This window comes from Puma concolor, chromosome D3 (assembly GCF_028749965.1).
Source record: "Puma concolor isolate L17-30 chromosome D3, mPumCon1.1.hap2, whole genome shotgun sequence".
Classification (NCBI taxonomy): domain Eukaryota; kingdom Metazoa; phylum Chordata; class Mammalia; order Carnivora; family Felidae; genus Puma; species Puma concolor.
Genome location: NC_141678.1, coordinates 53,919,082 through 53,942,927, shown reverse-complemented (window position 1 = coordinate 53,942,927; position 23,846 = coordinate 53,919,082). Strand labels below are relative to the sequence as shown.

Below are 23,846 nucleotides of genomic sequence, written 5' to 3'. Positions count from 1 at the left end.
TATGACATACCAAATGACAACAAATATATGCCCTATTATAATAAGTAAAATGAGCCAAACACAAAAGACTACTTATTGTAGGATCCCAAAACGTAGTTACAGAAAGCAGATGGGGTTGTTGGAGCCAGGGGGTTGGGAAGGGAGTTGTCTACAAACAAGGTGAAGGAGGGGGACGTGGGTGACTCAGTCAGCTAAGTATCCGACTTCAGCTCAAGTCATGATCTTACAGTTCATGAGTTCGAGCCCCACGTTGGGCTCTCTGCTGCCATCTTGGAGTCCTTCAGATCCTCTGTCTTCTCTCTGCCCCTCCCCTGCTTGCACTCTCTCTCTCTCTCAAAAATAAATAAAAATTTTAACAAAAATGTTTAAAAAAAAAGAATTTGAAGGAACTTTTTAGGGTAATGTAATTAACTGTACTAGGTCTTGTTTGTGGAGGTAGTTATAGGATTATAGATAACTACCAAAATCCATCAACTTGTACACTGTGTGAATTGTACTGTATCACCTCAATAAAACTGAAAAACAACACAACAAAACAAAAATGCCCCAGTGATGGCACGCCTGGGTGGCTCAGTCGGTTGGGCTTCTGACTTTGGCTTGGGTCATGATCTCGTGTTTCATGGGTTTGGGCCCCACGTCGGACTCTCTGCTGACAGCTGGGAGCCTGGAGCCTGCTTCTGTGTCTCCCTCTCTCTGTCCCTCCCCTGTTCCTGCTCTCTCTCTTTCTCAAAGAATAAATAAACATTAAAAAAAATTTTTTAAGTGCCCCAGGGACAATAGACTGGAAACAACAACATTGCATGAAGAAGAGCACCGAAATACATACAGCTCAGAACCATTCAGAATCCTTTTTTTAAAAAAAAATTTTTTTACATTGATTTATTTTTGAGAAACAGAGTGAGACAAAGCATGAGCGGGGGAGGGGCAGAGAGAGAAGGAGACACAGAATCCGAAGCAGGTTCCAGGCTCTGAGCAAGAGGTCAGCACAGAGCCTGATGAAGGGCTAGAATTCACAAACTGTGAGATCATGACCTGAGCCGAAGTTGGACGCTCAACCGACTGAGCCACCCAGGCGCCCCAGAACCATTCAGAATCTTGCAGTCCTCCTTCCTACCCCACCCCAGGCACATAGTAGCTACTCAGTAAACTGAAATAACTAAATCACTTATGAGGAATGGATCAAAGGAGAATTTTCTGGGCAGGGCCCAACATTCCCATCAATAACACTGTTGTATCCTTCTGAAAGAACCCAAGAGATAGAAATGAACACAATAAGCGATTCCTATTTGTCTGCCCCCTCCCCACCTTCATAAGGTGGTTGAGAATGATCAATCATAAAAGACATTATCAGAATGAAGAGAAATTGGATGAAAGACAGAAGCTAAGGATAGAAGGCATTGTATTTTTTTTTTTTCTTTTCTTTTTTTTTTTTTTTTTCAACGTTTATTTATTTTTGGGACAGAGAGAGACAGAGCATGAACGGGGGAGGGGCAGAGAGAGAGGGAGACACAGAATCGGAAACAGGCTCCAGGCTCTGAGCCATCAGCCCAGAGCCCGACGCGGGGCTCGAACTCACGGACCGCGAGATCGTGACCTGGCTGAAGTCGGACGCCTAACCGACTGCGCCACCCAGGCACCCCATATTTTTTTTTAAAACTACTTCAATGTTTTCAAAAATTCTGAGTGAGGGGCGCCTGGGTGGCTCAGCCAGTTGAGCGTCCGACTTGGGCTCAGGTCATGATCTCGCGGTTCGTGAGTTCAAGCCCCACATAGGGCTCGCTGCTGTCAGCCTGTCAGTGCAGAGCCTGCTTGGGATCCTCTGTCCCCTTCTCTCTGACCCTCCCCATTTGCTCTCTCCTAAAAATAAATAAATATTTTTTAAAAATTCTGAGGGAGTTGCCATTGCTTTAAAATCAGATCTTACAACTAAACCCAAATTTCTGACTTTTCGTGAAAAGCTAGTCTCCTCCAAGTCTGGACTCAATTCCCCTGTGGTCATGTGGGCGAATGCCCCCATCCTGTGGAGTACTCACCCTCCACATTCATTTACATCACTTGTTGTTTGCAGCTCCTGAAGAAATGAATTATGGATTCATTCATATGGAAATGACTCTAAGATCTCTGAAACCAGATGGAAACTTAAATACCCTGCTCCCAAGAGTTATTTTATTAACTCCTTGCTGTTTCCTGAAATTATGTGATTATCAATAAGACCCTTATAATGAAGAGGTCAGCAAAGCATTGTAGAAAACTAAGGAAAGGCTTGCTGAGGACACCGGGTACAATTATGTACCCAATCTCAAGAGGTAAAACTGAACTCTATGTATAGTAAGGGAGGGAAGGGATGCATTAGGGACTCCATGGGGTCTAAGGCTAAACAGGCAAAAGAAGTATCCGGACATCGTCCCAAATGGGACTCTGGAAGAGCCACTGGCAACATGAGGTAGATGTAACATTTTATTTCTGTTCTCAAGAAGCTGCCTCACTGTGGGCATGCCGATGGGAAGCTGAATGAAAATCTTGAGCGGGCTTGGTAAGCTTGAAAATGTGAATAGAATAAGAGGAATTGCTATTGTTATTCAAGGTGATAAGAATCTTAGGCTAAAACATTCCAGTGTAGGGCAATAAACACGTACACACACCCACACACACCCCACTCCCTCTTCACCTACAAGCATCAGCCTGGACAGGCCTGAGTACAGCTATTCTTAGAGCATAAACCCTCCAGCCACCCACTGCCCCTAAGATTTCCTTTGATGTATTTATGTATTCAATTAGGTTCCACTCAAAGTCCATCCCGGGAATGGTTCAGCTTCCAAAACCTGACTCTGCATATCTCTATACCACATTATATGTTGATTTAAAATTTAATCCCCTAGGGGAGCCTGGGTGGCTTAGACGGTGAAGCAACTGACTTCTGATCAGGTTGTGATCTCACAGTTTGTGGGTTCAAGCCCCGCGTCGGGCTCTGTGCTTACCGCCTGGAGCCTGCTTTGGATTCTGCGTCTCCCTCTCTCTCGGCCCCTTCCCAACTTGTGCTCTGTCTCTCTCTCTCAAAAATAAATAAACATTAAAATATAAATAAATAAAATTTAACCCCCTAAAGAAAAATTCTATTTTTTTTAACTTAAAATCTTAGAGGGGTGCCTCTCTTTAACCTTCAAATGCTGTCCTCAACTTGCTGTATTTTACTGTCAATTAAATAGGGTTGGCTAAAGCCATGCTTCAAACTTTAACATGGCTATCAATCACCTAAACATCCTATTAAAACAGTTCCCAATTCAGTAGATGTGAGATGGGACCCAAGATTCTGCAATGCTCCTGGTCCACGGGCCCGCAGCCAAGTTCTGAGGAAAATCTCGGCATAAAACTCAATCTGCTACATTATTTAGGTTTTGTTTGTTAGAGAATACATAATTTAACAGATCACTAATATTTAATTTGCCTATGACAATACTAATGTTGCTAAGTAAACACAGAGCAGTCCAACCACCAGAGGAGGCATATTTCAGGCCAGCTTAATCACATCTTTCTGAAACTCTCAGTAATACAGGGACAGATGAGTAACCTCATAAAAATAATGGAGTTCAAAAACTATGATGGAACTGCTATCTGTTACTCAACTACATAGCATCCGTTGGCTGTCACTATAGAGTGGTTGTTCCTGCCTGAGGGACATTCACCCAAGTATTCAATCTGCATTTTATTTTAGACTCATTCATTAATTCAACAAATATTAAACATCTACTAAGTGCCAGACTTCTAAGGAACAGCAATGTAGGAAGTAGCATTCTTTTATTAGAGCAATGGCTCTCCAGAGTGTTTGGACCTTGATGGTACAAGAGATTCTAATCACCTGAATTTAAGTGATGCTTAACCCAAGCACACGGGGAAGAGGAGTCATTCTGTATACACTTGCTTTAACATCAGGGGTCTGGATGCTCATATTTAAACTTCCAAGTTTCATCTTGAAGTCAAATCACAGGTCAAATAATATGTCAATGATAATTGGCAATCAGTTAGGAACTTCCACAATATTCCACTTCTTCAATTCACCTGCATCTGCGCCCATTTAATGCTCTACATCCTGTGAAATGAATAAACTGTCCATTCTCCTAGCTAAGGCCAATCCTCCCTCCACTCCCCAATCCGGGCTTGTAAATTCCAGCACCTTCCTCCCACTCCAGGGCATTGCTTCTGAAATTCTCTCCTCTCCCATGAATGAGTTTCCCCCTCACTATTGATTCATTTCCATAACCATGTGGCATACACCATTTTTCTTCTCTTATAAGAAAACTCTCTTGATCCCACTTCTCCTTCCTGTATTGTCCCAATTTCTCTCTTTCGCTTTGCCTCCCAACTACATCAAAGGAATTCCTATGCTTCTTTCCTCTAACGCCTATGATCGATCACCAAACCACCCTAATTAGGCTTTGGCACCTACCATTCCACTGAAACTGCTGTTCTCAAGGTCACCAATAGCCTCCACATTACTAAATCCAGTGATCAATTCTCAACCTTCATCCACCAGACCTTCAAGCATCACTAGATTCAATGGATCCCTCTTCCCTCCAAAGTGCTTCTTGCACTCACTTGGCCTCCAGGACACCAGATGGTTTCCTTCCTACCCCTATGGCTACTTCTTTTACAAGTTTTCTCTCTCTCTCTCTCTCTTTTAATGTTTATGTATTTATTTTGAGAGAGAGAGAGAGAGAGAGAGAGAGAGAGAGAGAGAGAGCGCGCACATGCACAAACAAGGAAGGGGCAGAGAGGGAAGGAGAAAGAGAATCCCAAGCAGGCTCCTCCCTGCCAGTGCAGAGCCCAACGTGGGGCTCAATCCCATGAACCATGTGCTCATGACCTGAGCTGAGACCAAGAGTTGGATGCTTAACCGACTGAGCCACCTATGTGCCCCTGATTTTCAGGTTTTCATGTCTCAGCTTCCAAATGTTGGTACGTACCACTGCTCAGTCCTTGGACCTCTATTCTTTTCTGACTACACTTACTCCTCAATAAATTCATCCAGTCCCATGGATTTATATCAAGGATATGTTTATGATTCCCAGTTTCATTTATCTACAGCTCAGATCTTCCTCTGAACTCTAGACTCACATATCCAATCGCCTATGCAACATCCTTTGGTTGTCCCAGACTTGGCCTGTCAGTTATGGAACGCCTGACCTGACCTTGTTCCTCATTCCACCTTCCCAGTCTTTCCTATCTCAATTAGGGCAACCCCAACCTTGGCTCAAGCCAAGCACTTTACACTCAGCCTTGACGCCTCACTTCCTCCCACACTCCACATTGAATCCATCTTGTTAGCTACACCTCCATACTGATCTAAAATTCTACCACTCACCACCTCCACTGTTCCCTTGCTGGTTGGTCCTGGTCTCTTTGCTGGATTATTACAGTGGCCTCCTAACTCACTCTCCTGGTCCTGCTCTTCCCACTGCAGTCCATTCTCAACACAGCAGCCAGAGTCATCCTTTTCAATCAGCTCATGCCATGACTCTGTTCAAAATCCTCATTTAGGGGCGCCTGGGTGGCTCAATCGGTTGAGCATCAAACTTTAGCTCAGGTGTTGATCTCATGGTTCAGGAGTTCAAGCCCGGCATTGGGCTGTCTGCTGTCGGCACGGAGCCTGCTTTGGATCCTCTGTCCCCCCTTTTCTCTCTGCACCTCCCCTGTTTGCACTCTCTCTTTCTCAAAAATAAGTAAACACTTAAGAAATAAAATAAAATAAATGTCCCACACCCCATGCAACTGCCCCTTACATTTTTCTCGAGCTGAACTACCTTCCTCACCTTCTAACTTCCTCCAAAAAAAGGTTGTTGAGACCCTGTTTATTAATAGTTCATGCTGAATTAAGTATAGAAATTGAGAGAAGTATTTTCAGAAGCTTGTATAGAAATCTGACAGAGTAATTTTATGTCTGTTGAGTATATTTAATAACTTTTAAAATGAGGGCTTGTGTTTTATGTATCTTTGGTATTTTTTAATTTCAGTTTCCCATAATATGTTTTTTATTTTATAAAAGTATTGGTCAGTGATGGGCTGAAAAACACAACAAAACAAACAAAACCTCAGTGGTTCTTTACAGCAGATAATTTGAGAAGCACTGCTCTAAATATCTTTAAAATTGCATCTCTCCCACATACTTCCCATCCCATTTCCTCGCCTATTTATTTTTTTTATCCCTAACACCTATCTCTATATGACAAGGGATATACTTAAAAAAAAATATTTTTAAATGCTTTTATTTATTTTTGAGAGAGACAGAGACAGAGCACAAGTAAGGGGTAGCGGGCAGAGAGAGAGAGGGAGACCACAGAATCCGAAGCAGGCTCCAGGCTCTGAGCTGTCAGCACAGAGCCTGATGTGGGGCTTGAACCCACAAGCTGAGCTGTGAGATCATGACCTGAGCGGAAGAAGTCGGACGCTTAACCAACTGAGCCACCCAGGCACCCCTCAACCTCTTGATTCTTTTAGATAACTAACTCCCTTAGCTCCAGCTCTGACCCTTCCTCAAACCCATTGTCCCAGTGCCTTTGGGATATTTCTATTTGGATATTTCCCTCTCAGACCACTGTACGCTCAACAAGCCCCATCACTTGTTCATTAACAACCTCCTGAGCTGAACTCTGTCCCCTTTTATCTGTTACTTGCTAAGGAGTTGCCTTCCACCCCTTTCTCCCCCATTTATCATATCCAACTGGTCAACAAATTTCCTTGAATACTTACTTTAAATATAAATCAGACTCCCTTTCAGTTTCCTTTATACAGCTTCAACTTATCTGCCCCCTCCTCATCTACCCCCTCCCCCTCACCCACTGATAGTAGAAGATAAAGTAGAGGTAGGAAACCTTTCCCCCAAAATATGTTTTAACAACTGATACAGAGATATGAATAGAGTCAATTTGAAATGACAGAGCATTAAAATAGAACTTCTTAAATTCAAGGCCACCAAAGGAAAAAGAACTAAGCTAAAAGAAAGGCTATCTGGGACATCTTGAAAATGTCATAGATCAATCTTTTATGGCCCGGTTTTATTCCAAAAGAAATATAAAGATAAGAAATAATACTGTTCGTGGGTTCTTGCTTTGTGGAATGACTTTAAAGGAAATAGATATCCTGTATTGAGGCCTTATGATGAGCTACTTTTACATTTCTTAAAAATTCATAAAAATTCCATTATTCACCCTATTTTACAAATGAAGAAACAGAGTCAAAGAGATTCAGCTCTGCTGGTCAGTGGCAGGGCTGAATTTCAAATCAAGCCCACTGTTTCTACTGCATCACAATACGATTTATAAAGTGCTATGTACATATTCATTCAATGTATTTTTGCCATTATTAATATCTTGCTTGACTTGAAATAGGTTTATTTTATTTAACTCATTATTATTATTATTTTTTTAAGTAGGCTTCCACACCCAGCACGGAGCCCCATGTGGGGCTTGAACTCACACCCTGAGATCAAGACCCGAGCTGAAATCAAGAGTGGCACCCTTAAAGGACTGAGCCACCCAGGAGCCCTCTATGAAATCAGTTTATAAACAGAAATCAGCATACACAAACAAGTTCAAAAAGTTTGGAAATTAGCTTCCATATGGGATAATACAGACAGGTTTCATCTGCATTTCTTCATTTTCCAATCAAAGGTCAATGGAAGAGAGTAATTCATTTCAGAAATACAAATGGTGTTAACAGCACTCACAGCCTCCAGTGCAGAAGGAATTGGAGTTAACATTTAGAAAGTGGAAGGGGCCCAAGCAAATTTGCCAAAGGGAGGAATATGGAAATTCTGCCCACAGCCAGAACAATGGACATAGATTTATCAAAACAAAGAACAGTAAAAGTGAGGGAAGGCCATTCCTCCAGCCCTTGTTGTGCTACTTCATGAGACTATTTTTCCAGTTGCTGGTTTCCTATTCAAACTCTAACAAAGAAAAAGATTAAACAAAAGGTTTAACTTTTTACACCTATGTATTATCCTTCAGCAGAACCAAAACCCTGCGAACAGTAAGTTATAGTATTCAAACTCCAAAAGGAGCGGGGGTGGATAGAAAACTATCCCCAATCAGATAACAATCTCCAATACCAAAGTTACCCAATTCCATTCAGTTCTACAAAAGACACCTTCAAGACTTGACACCCACTGTGTACCTTTGGGGCAACTTTAAAGTTTTAATGCTCATTCAGGCTAAATTTAAATATAGTTACCACAAGGTTATTACTGCCCTGAGCTAATCAATATATTATACCATCACACAACGATATCTTGGCTTCCATCTTGGCCTTGGGGTTTATGTCAATGAACTATATCTGGACAGCTGAGAAACAACATCAGTAATCAGACAGGAGGTCAATTAGACTTGAGTTTAAAGTACAAAGCTGAAACAACAGGCCCTGAAAATGCAGCCACAAAATAATGCCCAGGGCACTCTTTATTTAAAACACTGTGTAGGCTGCATTTTTCTTCCTTGGCTCACTACTGGGCTTTTCAGTGGTGAAAACTGCTTCTCAGTTACTGGTCTATAGGTGTCAAGGACCACCTCAGTCCTTTTAAAAACATTTTGTGCACGTGCATTTATAATATGGTAACTTTTTTCCTGGTAAGCCAAAAACACTTAACTAGCCATTGCGGTATTATTGCCTTGGAGCTTCATCAAACTATAAACGGCCGGGCAAAGACATTAAGCGGGCTTCCGCTCTCTATGCAACCACCCCCCATCCACGCACCCCGACCCCAACAGGCACACACTCGGCCACACACCCAGGCAGCCACGGAAAGCAAGCTTCTATGTAAACAGAGTGAACGAATCCACAGATCCAACTCCTATTACTAGTTACTCAAGCACACGTTTTACATAGGGATTTTGTTTTTAAACTCTTCTTAGAAACTAACAGCAAGTTTTAGTTCCATGGTACCTGGTTTTTAAGACAGTTATTTTTATCTATACTTTCCGGCGATTTAGGGAAGCGCTGCGTAAGGGAGGGTAGTCTGCAAGCTCCCGTCACTTTGTGGCTGGGTTTTTAAACGGCTACACTCCAGGGCTCCGTGCTAACGTTCAAATCCCAGCCCCGCCCTGACAGGTACTTAAACTGTTAGGACTACAGAGTCACTTGGGCGTTCCAGTTTGGGTTGATCTTTCAGGGGCCTGAATGTCCGTGTTAGGAAAGGGAGGTGGGGGTGGAAGGACAGTTTGCTCAGATCTTTGTTTGCTCAAGAGGCTAGGCTCAGTGGGCGTTCTAGAACACGTGCACAAGCCAGCAAAACAAAACCGACCTGGGTTCTGCGGGGAGGGCGAGGGGGAAGCACGGTCCGATTAACTGAGTTCAGCGGGAGAAATGCTCTGCAGGAGCCCACTGCCTTGTGCCGAAGCGGGTGCTGGCTCTCCAGCCGACAGCACTTTCCCCACTTGGCAAGCCCCGGCTCCCGGCGGGTCCCGCTCCTGGGATCCCCATCCCTGGGGCTCTGCACCTGGGCTCCGGGAACAAGCAGCTGGGGTGATGGGGGGAGGCGCTGCAGAGCCCGCTTGTTAATGTTTTCGCCTCCTGAAATCCTGTGTCACCTTCCGACTGGTCATTTTTCCCGCGGCCCGCACTCGACGGGTCCAGGTGTCTCCCTGCGGTAGCTTCATTCGAGCGCTGGCTCCTGAAATCCCCCATGCCTTCCCCCAACCTCTCCCTCCCCAGGGTGGGCGCGCGAGCCGAGCTCCCCCGGCACTTACACGTGGCCACAGCGGGTCCGGACGGGCTGGTGCAACACCTCGAGGCACACGGAGCAGTCGAAGGACGTGACGGGCAGCTCCGGGTCCCCCCTGCGCTCCAGGGCCCGCGGGGCGGCCGAGGCGGCGGCGGATTTGCCGCTATCGCTGCTAAGCACGGAGCCCATGGCTGCGCCTCTCGGCCAGACAGCTGCCAAGAGTTGAGTGCCTGCTGCCGGGTTGTTTTGTTGTCCTGCGGTAGAGGAAGGAAGTCCCGGCCCAGCTGTGCTCGCCACCTCCCAGCGCGCCCAGCTACGGCAGCTTGCAGCAGCCTCAGCCACGGCGCCCAACCTTCGTCTAGGGCAGAAGAGTGTGCGCGGCCGCGCCTGGAACTGGCTTTCGAGCGCAGCCTTAGCGGAGACGGGGAGGCGGAGGCGGCAGCCGCACCGTGCACGCTGCGACATCTCGTGCTCCTGGGAGAACTGAAACCTGAAACCTCAACTGCAGAGCTGAGGACCTGCGCTTCAGTGAGCCTTCCAGGCTCTTGCACACAGCCTCCTTACCCAGTCTTGCAAGTTACAGAGAGTGCGGGCCTGGTCATGCTTTATGGGAACCAGACCCCACACGTAAGGTGCTGGTCCTATCTGCCCTGCACTGTGGGAATCACCATAGGCTACAAAGACGAAATTTGATCGAGTGTCGCCAGGACTTCAGTCATCTAATCAATACTCCACTAATGGAGAGGTAGTATGGGGCGGTGAAAGGGTTCTGGAAACCCGGGTTCGAATTTCAACTGTAAGACAAGGATTCTAGTGCTAAATTCTACGACCCGGGTTTCCTTGGCTCAGAGTCTCCTGCTATTGTTGGTAGTCTTCGCCCCATCCTCTTTTAGACATGACCAAATATATCATTTATTAAGTCACACATTTAATAAGACTTCTTTAGTGCCCACTGTATGCCACACTTCGTTCTGGTGATGGTGACACAGTTCCCAACAAGGAGACAAAATGCCAGTTTTCACAGAACTTACTTAAAAAAAACAAAACCGAAAACATTTATTTTGAGATAATCAGATTCACATGCTTATCATTTATACATAACACATAGTAATACATAATACACACATATATCATGCAGTAATACATGTAATACATATTAATCCTATAAACCTTACCCAGTTTCCCCCAGACTTTTAATGAGAAGATATAATCAACAAATAAATGAACAAGATCATTTCAGATGATAAGAGCCATGCATAGGGTAAACCAGGACTGAGGATGGGGATGGGGAGGATAAGAAGGTCAGAGAAGACTATTTGGATGAGGCAAAAAAGTCATTTGAGCAATCATGAATAATGAAAGGGGGTCAGCCATTCAAAGATGTAGGAAGAAGCTTGCTAAGCACTGAGACCAGTGAGTGAGAAAGCAACAAAGAGCAGAAAGAAGCCCGTGGAGCCAGAACACAGGGGGACAGTGGGGTAGATGGGATGTAAGATAGGAGAAGAGTCTGATCATACATACTCAATCTCATAAGCCAAGACCAAGAGTTTGGATTCTTTTTCAAAACCGTGATTTCATTTACCATGACTGCCTTAGGATTTCAAAAAGACAAGAACAAAATAAAAATGGAAGCAGAGAAACCAGTTGGAGACTACTGAATTAATCCAGGTGAGGATGATGGTGGCTGAAACCAGTGAGTTATCTGGGTTGAAGGTGAGAGATGGACAGACTTGGGATACATTTAAGAGAAAGACCTAAAGCGGCTTGCTACTGAATTGGATATAGAGGTAAAGGAAAGATAGCCATCCTTATCTTTAAAAGAAAAACAAAACCCTCCCTTGGTTCCACTTGTCCCTCAGCTCCTGCCCTATGTCCTCTTAAAGGCCAAATTTCTTGACCTGCTTCTTTACCATCTGTGTCTCCATTTCCGAATTTTCCTCTCTTTATCCAGTCCAAACTGGGTTCTGAACTGAACCACTCCACTTCCATCTGTCTAAAAGTTGCTTCTTCACCAGTCACCTGTGGCCTTCATGTGGCTAAATCCAACAGAATCTTTTCAGTCTTTTTCTTCCTTGACTTCTCAACTGCATTTGTAGGTGTTGAGCACGCCTTCTTTGTCGAGCACGCCTTCTTTGTAGAAACTCTTTGACTTTCCCTCTTTCTTTCTGACTGTTCTTCTCAGTCTCCTTCACTGGCTTCTTCATTTTCCATGGAAAAACTAAGTGCTGGAGGCCCTAGGATTCTGTTGTAGGGCCTTTTCTCATTCCTCACCCTCTCCCTAAGAATCTCAAACATCACATAGATTCTGTTACCATCTGGGTTCCAAAGACTCGTAAGTCTTTATCTCTATTCTGAGCCACTCAGATGTCCAACTGCTTACTTGACGTAACCACCTCGTTGCTTCAGGCACCTTCAGCTCAACATGTCCAATAATGAACTCATTATAGTAATCTCCCACCTGTTCTACTTCCAGTTGTTTATCCCTGTCTTAGTAAATGGCACTACAATCTAGCTGGTTGCTCAATCCAGATGCCTGGGAGCCATCTTGATTTCTTCCTTTTCCTCATTCACATCGAATCAATCACAATCCCAATTCACAATTCTGCCTCCAGTGTATCTCTCAGTATCTCTTGAACAGGTTCATTTTTCTCTATTCCCATGGCAACCACATGTTTTAAATCATTGCATTCTCTTGTGTTACCTGTTGCAATAGTTTGTATCTCCTACACTTGCCTCCACTATTGCCACTGTTCAATCTATTATCCACATTGCAACTAAAGTGATCTCTTGAAAAGCAAAATTCACCACATGCTTAAAAACATTTAATGGCTCTCCATAACCCTTAGAATTAAATTCCAGATCTTTAATATGATCTACAAAGCCCTGTGTGATCTTCCTCTTTCATTAAATATAATCAGTTAAGATGCCTTCAGTGGTCGGTATATTCAACTAAAATTGCCTTAATCAAATAAGGATATTTATTACCTAATAAGATAAATTAGTCCAGAGGTGAGCACTTCCAGAGTTGGCTCAGTAGTTCAGTGATGTCTTCAAGTGTCCAGCCTCTTGCCATCCCAGTGTCTTTCTCAGGGCAGAAAGATGGCGAGAACAGCTCGAACAATCACGTCTACACAAAACACTCTCCAAAACCAGAAAGATGGGAATTCAAAATAATTATTTTTGGCCCCATCTGCTATCACTCTCTCCCTTATTTTCCATGGTCCTAAATTTCTCTATTTCTTTCAATTCCTTGAGTAACTAAGTTTTCTGTAACGTCAGGACCTCTACACATGCTTTTCTGGCTCTGCCTAAACGCTTCCTGCCAATACCCACCACTCTCAACTTCTTCCAACTCAAAGTTCAGGTCTTAGTTTGGTGATTTTCTACACCGCGTCCATCTCCTACTATCTCCTTGATTTTCTCATAGTCTGCTGCATTTGCCTTCCTATTAATCTTGCTTGTGACTACTTCAAGAGTTAGAGATAGTGCATGTAAAGTACCTGACATGTAGGGAGTGACACATATATTTATATTTATATATGTAACTCAATACTAATCTCATAGGTAGACATTATTGTTCCCATTTTATAGGCTCAGAGAATTTAACTTAGCAAAGGCTACATAATGCAAATAAGTGGCAAAACAGTGTTTTTATTCTAGATCTTTTGTTTTAAAAATCTATGTGCTCTTTACTAAGGGACTTGTGTAAAAATAAGAAGCACTTAGAATCTTAGAAAAAGAATAAGACAAAATTAAGTAATATAAAGCAGGACAATGGAATAGGGAAGGCTAGGTAAAATGAACTATCTAATATCATTTATAAGGTTCCTAATAAATTTATAAAGGTGACAATGACGACGGCGATGATGATGATGATGATGGTGTCAGCCAGAGAATAAATTTACGATTCAGATTCTAGGTCCTGGCTAGCATCAGAAGTATAAATAAATTAGTATAAAGGAAATTTAAAAGCCTTATAATCAACATCTCTGATATCACATGGAGTGGGAAGAAAGACTTTTACTATATGACCTTTTGCACATTTTGACATTTGTACTGTGGATATCCATTGCAATAGATAAAAATTAGAACTTTTACATACAAATGTCCTTTAACTCAGCAGTTCTACCCCTTGAACCGATATGTGGACAAACATGTGCACAAGGAGGCACAACAGGAATGTTCTTTGTAGCATTGTCTATAATACCAAAACCTTGCGACCAACAAAATTTCTATTCATACAGGAATGATAACATATATTATAGTCCATACATACTGTGGAGGGCAATGCAATAGTTAAAAAAGAACAAGTAATGTTCTTTTGTTATAGCACTTAACTACATATCAGATATTAGTCTAAGTACTTTATACGTGTTCACTAATTTAATCCTCATATTAACCCTAGGACATAGGTAACTAATATCATCCTTGCTTCCAAGAAAGAGAGGTACAGATAGCTTAAAAACTTACCTTAGATCACATTTACGGTAAAAAAACAGAGTTCAAAGTCCAACCCAGGAAATCTGGTTCCTATTTATTTATTTATTTATTTATTTATTTATTTATTCATGAGAGTGAGAGAGAGAGAGCACAAGTCGGGGAGGAGCAGAGAGAGAGAGGGAGACACAGAATCCGAAGCAGGTTCCAGGCTCTGAGATGTCAGCACAGAGCCTGAAGCAGGGCTCAAACCCATGAACTGTGAGATCATGACCTGAGCCGAAGTCGGACACTCAACCAATTGGGCCATCCGGGCCCCAATTGGGCCACCCCAATTGAGGGCCACCCCTCAAGAAATCTGGTTCTTAATGTCTATGAACTTCATGCAATACTGGTCGTCCTCTACTGTGGATAACATGGAGGTATCTCTAAGACACTGTTACCTAAAAAAGCATGATATGGAAGAAAGGGATGTTATTAAATAAAACAAAACTCAACATAAGGTACGCTTCTCATGGAGAATAGCATTATGTTTCTCACTGAAGGAAAGCAGTACAGTCCGTTTTCAAGATCCTAGCTGTTTCTCTCGCTCACTGAGTAACCTTGGCAAGTTACTTCTTTGGTCTTAGTTTCCTCATTTGAAAAACACAGATAACATGTACTTGTAGAATTGTGAGAGACTGACTGCAATAACATTGAAACGCTTGCTCACTGTCTGGCAGGTAGCGTTAGTTCTCTCTCTGACACCGTTCATTTCCCATTCAGGAAGAGCCTACTATGTGTCCAGGTCTGCACCAGACACGGGGGTGGGGGTGGGGGTGGGCGCAACTGGGAGCAAGACCCAGTGAAGTGGACAGCTGTTGTTTTTGTTCCGCCAAGCATCTCCACTTCTTCCCTAACGACACCAGACACTCTTCATTTAGAGGAATTTTCTTTTCATCATCCCACAAGACTTCGTGGGGCTGCCTATCATAGGCTCTGCCTTTTACCTGTCATGGGCCTCCCTTGGCATGGGTAGAAGTTCCTGTTGCTGTGGTCTGCAGCTTCTCTGGTGTCTGTCCTTCCTAAGCTGATGCACTTCCTTTTTTATCTTCTAACTATGTAGCATCTTACCAGTACTTCCTTTTTCTTCTTGATTAATTTCCTCAAAGTTGAGTTTTGTTGCTTGCAACCAAACTTACTGATGTTTTTGTCCTGTGTCCTCAAGGACTTTCATGACCTAGTAGGTAAGATGGACAAGAAAAGTGGCATTGCATTTATCACTTGATATAAGACCCATGTGTAGACAGAGAAACAGCAATGGTGCTAACTTATCCCAGGGGGATATAATGAAGAGGAGAGGAAACAAAGAACATTCCAGATAGAAGGAAACTGGAGTGAAGGAAAGAAAGGCAGAGCATTCTAAAAAGAAGGGACCTGGTGAGTATAGAAAAGAAGAAAGTTTGGAGCATCTACAAACAGTTCCTTGGTGGTTGGAGTTTTCAGCACAGGGTGGGTGATGGGGAGAGAAAAAACTGGAGACTTGGGCAGAGACTGTATGTATGAAAGATGTATGGGCAGGTTAAAGATCTTCAACTTGCTTTGTGACATTGTGGAACCAATTAAGAGTTTAGGTAGAAGAATGACATAGCGAAATCTGCAATTTTGACAAGTCACTCTATGTCAAGAGTCGTCTAACTTTATCTAGCATCAGAATCACCTGAGTGGCTTGTTAAAATGGTCCCATTCCAAGATATTTGAATTTATGACCCAGGGTGAGCTACAGAAGTTAAATTTTTTTTAAAAAGTAGTCTCCACGCCCAATGTGGGGCTGGAACTCACAACCCCCAGATCAAGAATTGCATGCTCTACCATCTGAGCCAGCCAGGCACCCCAAAAGCTGCATTTTTAACATTTGCCCAGCTGGTTCTGATGCAAGGTTCAATGGGCCATTCTTTGAGAAATAGGATTGTATACGATGGGCAAGCAGCAGACCCTTCCAGTTACTTTGACAACAGCAGGGATGTCAGGTGGGGAGAGACTTACATTCATTCCTAATGTAATCCGTCCATGACCATGAGCCTGCCTCCTCAACAATGGCAACACTACACTGGTTAATATCCTGGCACTGAAACATACATGCTTCTGAATTTATAAAGAGAATTAAAAAACTTCCTATCCATGAACCAATGGAACATAATAAAGATCCCTAGTGTGCTACAGAAATCTAAATATCCCAGAAATGATCTTGAATAGTGTTCAGCACACCTCCACCATCTGAAGTGTTGTTTGATAATAAAATGAAGGACTATTCTCTTCTTAAAGGGAGAAGGACATCATCACAAATGAAGCTCTATTGCATGAAAGACCCAGGAGATTGACCAGTCAAGGACCTGGATCTTTGGCCTTGGTTTCAGCAGAACTGGTTTTTACAATCTGAATATTGTCCTCAGTTTCCCTGGTAGCCAATCTCGCTCCCAGATGTTGCTAGGTTTCCCAGGTAGCATGTTGGGGGCAGCTATTCCCATGCCATCCTGACAGTTGCACTTTACTGCAGTTGTGAACAGTCGCACTACAGCATATACTCAAAGCATGTGTTTACTCCAGGAATAGCTCAGTAAATACTTCCGTATTCTGTAACTTTTAGCCGGTAGCACAACTCCGTAATGATTGAACCAAATCCACATTCGGGTGTTTTACTTCAATGACCGTGAAGTCATGGCATGTTTAGAAGGGGAAAGGGTCACAGGAAGCATCTGACCTAATCCTCTCATTTTGCAGATAAGGAAGCATTCCCAACAAGGTGAAAGCGTTTGCATTTCACCCTTCACCATTTCAAATGGATACATTCGAATGAAAAATTAAGTCCCTATAGTACTTGGGGAGAACTGGCGTATTTATAAGAGATGTAATCTATTTGGGGAAATAAGATCACAAATGGTGAAAAGGTAAGTAACGATAAATGATGTAAATAATAGTTTATTTTTTTATTACAGTTTTTTTAAATCTCTACACCCAATGCATTTGTATACAAATATACAATCTTTTTGTGATTTTGCCCGACACCAACAATGATATAAATAGTTTGCCATTGGACATACATATCGGTATATACTGAGTATATGTAAATATGTTCCCATTATGGAAGGCCTCTTTAACCTAGCAGATAATAATTAAAGGAACAACAGATACTGTTTTGATTCATTACTATGGATCATGCACAATGTTTATTGCTGTATACACACACACACACACACACACAAACACATATATATGTATATAGACATATATGTATGTGTCAGTGTTATAACAATTAGACCATTTATATATACATATGTATACATGCATATTTCTATACATATGTGTGTATATAGTTTAATGTTTATGACAACACTTCTTTCTCATCCCCTTTGCAAAATTTAAGCTCAGAGAGAAACTGGCCCAAAGCCAAACAATCTCTGTATAGTAGAGCCAGAGTTTGAAACCATATTGTTTCAGCCTCCTAAAGGTCTATACTTCTGACACTATACAAACATTGGTCTACAGCACCAATTTTTTCCATCCTACCATCAGATATAGAGGTAGGACTGAGTCTGTTCTGTTTTTGCTGCTTGTTCTTTTTAATGTGTTAGAAGTTTAACTTCTAAATCCAGAAAATAACATAGGAATTGGTGAAAACAGGCAGACTTGATTTTTTTAAGGCTCAATATAGGTAACTTAAAGTATCTTAAAATATTAAAGATGTCCCTGGAATAAAGCAGATGTACATTTTACTGTACTGATTTTACAAATGGAAAAGTCAAGCATATAAAGAGGGCTAACACACTGTTTACTTCTAGCTGATGCCCTCAGAATTGGAAACATAGGTCAGTTGAGAAATAAACACACAGAAATTATGGTAGAGGTTAAATTCCAATGATCTGGCGTGGCAACAACAACTAGAGTATAGATTTTATGCAGAAATCCCTGGGAAGCTTTAGTGGTAAGAGCTATTCCTCTGTGCCTTAAGCTAAAAGATCAATTTCTTCTCTTAAAAAATAGCATAGCAGTGGTGTGGGGTTTGGGGGCGCCTTGGTGGCTCAGTTGATTAATTATCTGACTTCTGCTCAGGTCATGACCTCAAGGTTCATGAGTTCCAGCTCCACATTGGGTGAGCTCAAGCCTCGCTTCTCCCCCCGCCCCACTCTCTCTCTCTCTTTGCCCCTCACTCACTTGTGCCTTCTCTCAAAAAAAAAAAAAAAACAAAAACAAAAACAAAACAAACAAAAAAAAAAACAACTAGCATAGCGGTAAGAGTTGTGGGTGTCATTTTTTGACATTATATCAAAACTGGTATCAGTTGCACCATGTGAAAGAGCCACAGTGTCCTCAGACGTTGAAGTAAACAGCAAATTGCCTATAAGAAAGCGTTAGAACAAATACATTTTGTGTGTTGTTTGTGCTCCTCTTCCTCCCTCCCTCTTTATATTTGGTCTTTTATTTAAACCGTTGGAGGGGTGCCTGTGTGGCTTAGGCAGCTAAGCCTCTGATTTTGGCTCAGGTCATGATCTTAGTTTGTGGGTTCAAGCCCCGTATCGGACTCTATGCTGACAGCTCAGAACCTGGAGCTTGCTTTGGGTTCAGTGTCTCCCTCTCTCTCTGCCCTTCCCCCGCTCATGCTCTGTCTCTGTCTCTGTCTCTCTCTCAAAAATAAATAAACATTAAAAAAAAAATTAAGAGGGAGGCGCCTGGGGGGCGCCTGAGTGTCTCAGTCTATTAAGTTGGCACAGGTCATGATCTCACAGTTGGTGAGTTCAAGCCCCATGTCGCGCTCTGGGCTGACAGCTCAGGGCCTGGAGCCTGCTTTGGGTTCTGTGTCTCCCTCTCTCTGCCCCTCTCTCACGTATGCTCTGTCTCTCTGTCTCTCAAAGATAAACATTAAACAATTTTTTAAATAAAAAAAATTTAAGAAAAAATAAATAAACAATTGGAAAAGTGGGACAGGGGGGAGAGACATGGTCCATGCAGGTATTAGGTGCACACCCATGGACCAGGTGGGATGATGATATGTGGTGAGGCAAGTCTCCAGATGCCATGCTAGGTGCACAAAGCTTTCTCACAGCTGGTGCCCCGCCAGGTCAGGTGGGGTGATGGCTGGATGGGGTCACTCTCTGTCCCTGTACAATTAGCAAAATTGCTGAAGGAACAGATGTTATGAATCAGTGGATGCTGGATTAACTTTATTAATTTCACACTTCAACTGGATTGCTAAAAGTGTAGGATTTCTCCAACTTCAGTGCAATATACCAAAACAACATATCATCGCTGGTAATCAGAGTTTATTATAAGCACAATATCCAAGATTATAGAAAAGATCATTCAAAGGGAATTAACTTAAATCCATAAGTCCTTCTGCAAGACACTGGGCAATTGGATACAGTGTGTTAGGAATTTGCCACAATTGTTTTTCAGCGTATGTATGTTTATATTGGCCATTTCCTTCTTTTATTGATTCTAATATAAAACTGGCTACTCTTCCAACATATGAAACCAGCTGCTATTAAAATGCTACCACGCATAGGGGCGTATGGGTGGCTCAGGCAGTTAAGTGTCTGACTCTTAGTTTTGGTTCAGGTCATGATCCCATGGTTTGTGGGTCCAAGCCCCACATCAGGCTCTGAGCTGACAGTGCAGAGCGTGTTTGGGATTCTCTCTCTCCTCTCTCTCTCTGCCCCTCTGGCTCTCTCTCAAAATAAATTTATAAGTTTTTAAATGCCAATATGCATATAGTGAGCAATTTTGTGATCAAAAACACATCAATACAGTCTGTCAGATTTGAAGCTATTAATTTTTTAGTTTACGTATGAGTCTAATCAAAGATCATTCCACTTAAAGAAAAATAAGCAGCTCTAAGTTTGCCTTCTAGTTAACCTTTATGGGCAATTGCTAACCATAATACATAAAGTAACAAACTCAGTAGACTTAATGACAGTATTGTTGTATTAGGTTTGCTTTAGAGAATTATCTGGAACTCCATTGCCAAATGAGAATGGAGAGACAAAAGACTGGTCAAAAACTGAAGTTATTAATGGTGATCTGTAGAGTAGCAATAATATAAAGAAGACTTTACATGGAATGAAGTTCATGTTAGAGTAATATAAAATTGACGTTAATCAAAGATTAATTCTGCCATAAACAAGAACTGTAGGAGTAAAACCTAAACAAAAAATCTAAACCGAACCCCCATGTCCCTGGCACATATAAGGCCTGACTCAGAAATAATGGCCTTTTCCATGGCATAGCGGGACCCTCCATCTAGCTTGTCTCCGTAGTATTAAAGTGAATACAGAAAACTCAGGTGATTCTAGGTCAGCAGTTGCAGAGGTAAGGGAAAAATCATTGTTTTCTTCACTGTAAGGCTCTGGAGAATCCTCTTTCAGGAGACAGTGGAAAAATCGATGCTAGATGCCTCTCAAGGAGATGCTACTAAAGGTTCTGCTATTGTCAACTCATCTGTGAAAAAAAAATTCCTTTGCAGTTAATCGATAGAGCAATGCAGCTCTGGAAACCTCATATCCTGTGAACTGCTGATCTCCCCAGGAGAGGAAGGCACCCTGCTCAGTCTCATTCCTGCAGGCCCTAGCAAAGACCATTGCTCACAGTGCCAGTGATTTATGACTTGGTTCAGACAAAGCAGCAGAAAATTTCCCCTTTTCACTTTTTATTTGTTGTTGAAATGGTATTTTAAGCAATTAAAGAAACTTTGTAAATGATACTAGATACTACTTATAAGGCACTAATATAGCCAGTGCAAGTGCATTACTTTTTCTATTGAAGCATAATCAACATACAACAATTTATTAGTTTCATATGTATAATATAATGATTCAACATTTGTTTACATTATGGAACAATCACCCCAGTAAGTTGATTATCTGTCACTACACAAAGTTACAAAAAATGTTTTTCTTGAGATGAGAACTTTTAGGATTTGCTTTCCTAGCAATTTTTTTTTTTTTTTTTTAATGTAAGCTCTCTGCCCAATGTGGGGTTTGAATTCATGACCCCAACAAGAACGGTATGCTCTAGGACTGGGTCAGCCAGTCTCCCCTCTTAGCAACTTCCAAATCTGCAATACAATATTATTGACTATAGTCCCCATGCTGTACATTACTTATTTATTTTATAACTGGAAGTTTATACCTCTTGACTTCCTTCACCCATTTCCCATCTATTCCCATCTATTCTCTGTATCTATGGGCTTCGTTTTGTCTGTTCATTGGTTTGTTTATTTTAGATTCCACATATTAGTGAAATCATACAGGCGTTGTCTTGCTCTGACTTATGCCACTTAGCATAATACCCTCCAAGTCCATCCATGTTGTTGCAAATGGCAAGATTGCTTTCCTTTTTATGGCTGACTAGTACTCCATTGTGTATGTATACACCATGTTTTCTTTATCCATTCATCCCTCAGTGGACGTTTAGGTTGTTTTCATATCTTGGCTATTGTGAATAATGCTGCGATGAACACAGGGGTGCATGTATCTTTTCAAATTAGTGTTTTCATTTTCTTTGGATAAATACCCAGAAGTGGAGTTGCTGGCTTTTATGGTAGTTCTATTTTAAATTTTTTTCAGGAACTTCCACCCCATTTTCCATAGCGGCTGCACCAGTTTACATTCCCACCCACAGGGGACAAAGGTTCCTTTTTCTCCACATCCTCAGCAACATTTGTAATGTCTTTGTCTCTTTGATAATAGCCATTCCGACAGGTGTGAGGTGATCTCTCCCTGTGGTTTTGATTTGCATTTCCCTGATGGTGAGTGATGTTGAGCGTCTTCTCATGTGTCCATTGGCCGTCTGCACAGCTTCTTTGGGAAAATGTCTATTCAGATCCTCTGCCCATTTTAAAAATTGGATTGTTTTCTTGTTATTGTAACTCATTCATCCTTCACTCTTGGATGGCATTTTCACCATTTTAAGTGGAAGAAGTGGCATGAGGCCAGGCAGCCTGTAAGTGGTAGAGCTGGAGTGTAGACACAGCTTGTGTGGCTGAAATTTCTGAACTGAAACTCAAGTCTCTGTTGTTTTTTTTTAAATTTTTAAAAAAATTTATTTTTGAGAGAGACAGAGGGAGAGACAGAGTGTGAGCAGGGGAGGGGCAAAGAGAGAGGGATACACAGAATCCAAAGCAGGCTCCAGGCTCTGAGCTGTCAGCAAAGAGCCTGACATGGGGCTCAAACTCTCAAACTGTGAGATCATGACCTGAGCTGAAGTTGGAGGCTGAACCAACTGGGCCGCTGGTAAAACTGCTTTCATTTCCTTGTATTGTTGCTCATATGAGTATTGCTGCAAACTTCTTTTGGGTTTGTTGTTGCCCCACTGTCTCTCTCCTTTTGGGTCAGCAGGAGTAACTGTTTTCCTAGAAATGACCTTGCACCCAACACGCCTCCCCCAGCCACCAGTCACTGTTTATTAGTTCAAAGATGGCTGCCTGACCCAAGCTGGGTTGAGAAGTTTGCTCTGTAGGAATTTTGAAATTTAGGCAGAGAGATTTCAAAAGCTAGGGAAGGAGAGAGCAATGGCGGGAGGAGAGAAAATGAATCCATTTCTCTCTGCTTTAGCTAGAACATGTAAAATTCGGAAGCTACACGTAGTCATATTCCACTTTTTGGACTGCAGGATAGAGAAGAAAGCCTTTGGGGAGTGACAAAAAGGCAGAAGCACCAGAGAGAGACAGAGAATGAGGACTCTTGGGTTCTCTACAGCATTTCAGGCTTTCTCTCTTCCTGAGGCCCAGCTGTGACTCTGTCCTTGGATTCTGTGAAATGTGTCAGTTTTCCAAAAAGTTCTCTTTTGCTTAAGATAGCTACAGTTGGCTCTTGTCATTTGCCACAGAAGAGTCTGAATGAATATTTTACAAAAAAAAAAAAATTCTCTAGGCATTTCCCCAGTTGTCTGTCTCATAAACATATCGATAGGACTGGAGGGAAGACAGTGTGAGTCAGGTCTGCAGATGTCCCTGCCATCAGCTGCAAGCAAAGACAATCTGAGTCACGCTGACTTAACCAGTCAGGAGACTCACTGGCTCATGTGGCTACAAGCCCAGAGCAAGTGCAGGCTGTGGGGTGACTTAATCCGGAGGTAGCAGCACCATTTCCTTTTGCCTTGCCTCCTCCTCCATGACCTCTCCCTCTCAGGCAGGTGCTGAGATAACTACCACGTACGACTTCAAGGAAACTCTGCTACTGTCCCCAGTGCGTTTTCACGGCCCTTAATTCTTGCTACCATTCCTGTGGCCAGGGCAGTGTCGTGTGCTGAGGTGGGGCCTGAGGTCCTGAACCAGCATCTGGAATGTTGGATGCAGGACAAAGATTCATCCCTAAGATTATGGCTGCTCCTGTAGGGCAGGGGTGGGACAGATGATGGAGTTTCTTCCACAATCTGCTCAACGTCCCTTGGGCTCGCTGGCATCCTTAAATGCACTCCTTTCTCTCCCTTGTTGAGAAGCAAGAGTTATGAACAGCACTGGCTGTAAAGGCAGACTGCCTGAGATTTTTCAGATTTCTGGCTTTCCTCTGAGTCCTGTTCCTGTCTTCAGCAGCAGCTGCCCCTGTCATGATTCTTGCTTAAAGAAAACCCTGAGGTCTTTGGTCTGCACTGAGGAGCCTTTGCTCCCCACTGACCCTGACATGGCTGCTGACTGCCCCTTCTGAGATAGCCGGGGAGGCCAAGG

The 23,846-nt window shown here is 42.5% G+C and overlaps 2 protein-coding genes across 3 annotated transcripts in view; both read right to left on the bottom strand.

Moving 5' to 3' along the window:
• RNF125 (ring finger protein 125) overlaps nucleotides 1–10,556 on the bottom strand; it is a 41,164-nt gene extending 30,608 nt beyond the window's left edge. The window contains exon 1 of the mRNA XM_025931228.2: nucleotides 9,738–10,556. Within this exon, the coding sequence (XP_025787013.2) occupies nucleotides 9,738–10,177 (440 nt within the window). The 5' untranslated portion in view covers nucleotides 10,178–10,556. The remainder of the gene's footprint in view (nucleotides 1–9,737) is intronic.
• Nucleotides 10,557–14,499: 3,943 nt separating this feature from the next.
• Nucleotides 14,500–23,846, bottom strand: part of LOC147575574 (uncharacterized) — a 47,537-nt gene continuing 38,190 nt past the window's right edge. For both annotated transcript variants that reach the window (XR_015242523.1, XM_086682689.1), the window contains exon 3: nucleotides 14,500–15,368. Coding sequence is in view for 1 of the 2 variants with exons in the window: in XM_086682689.1 (XP_086538815.1) it covers nucleotides 15,327–15,368 (42 nt within the window). In the remaining variant the exon portion in view is untranslated. The remainder of the gene's footprint in view (nucleotides 15,369–23,846) is intronic.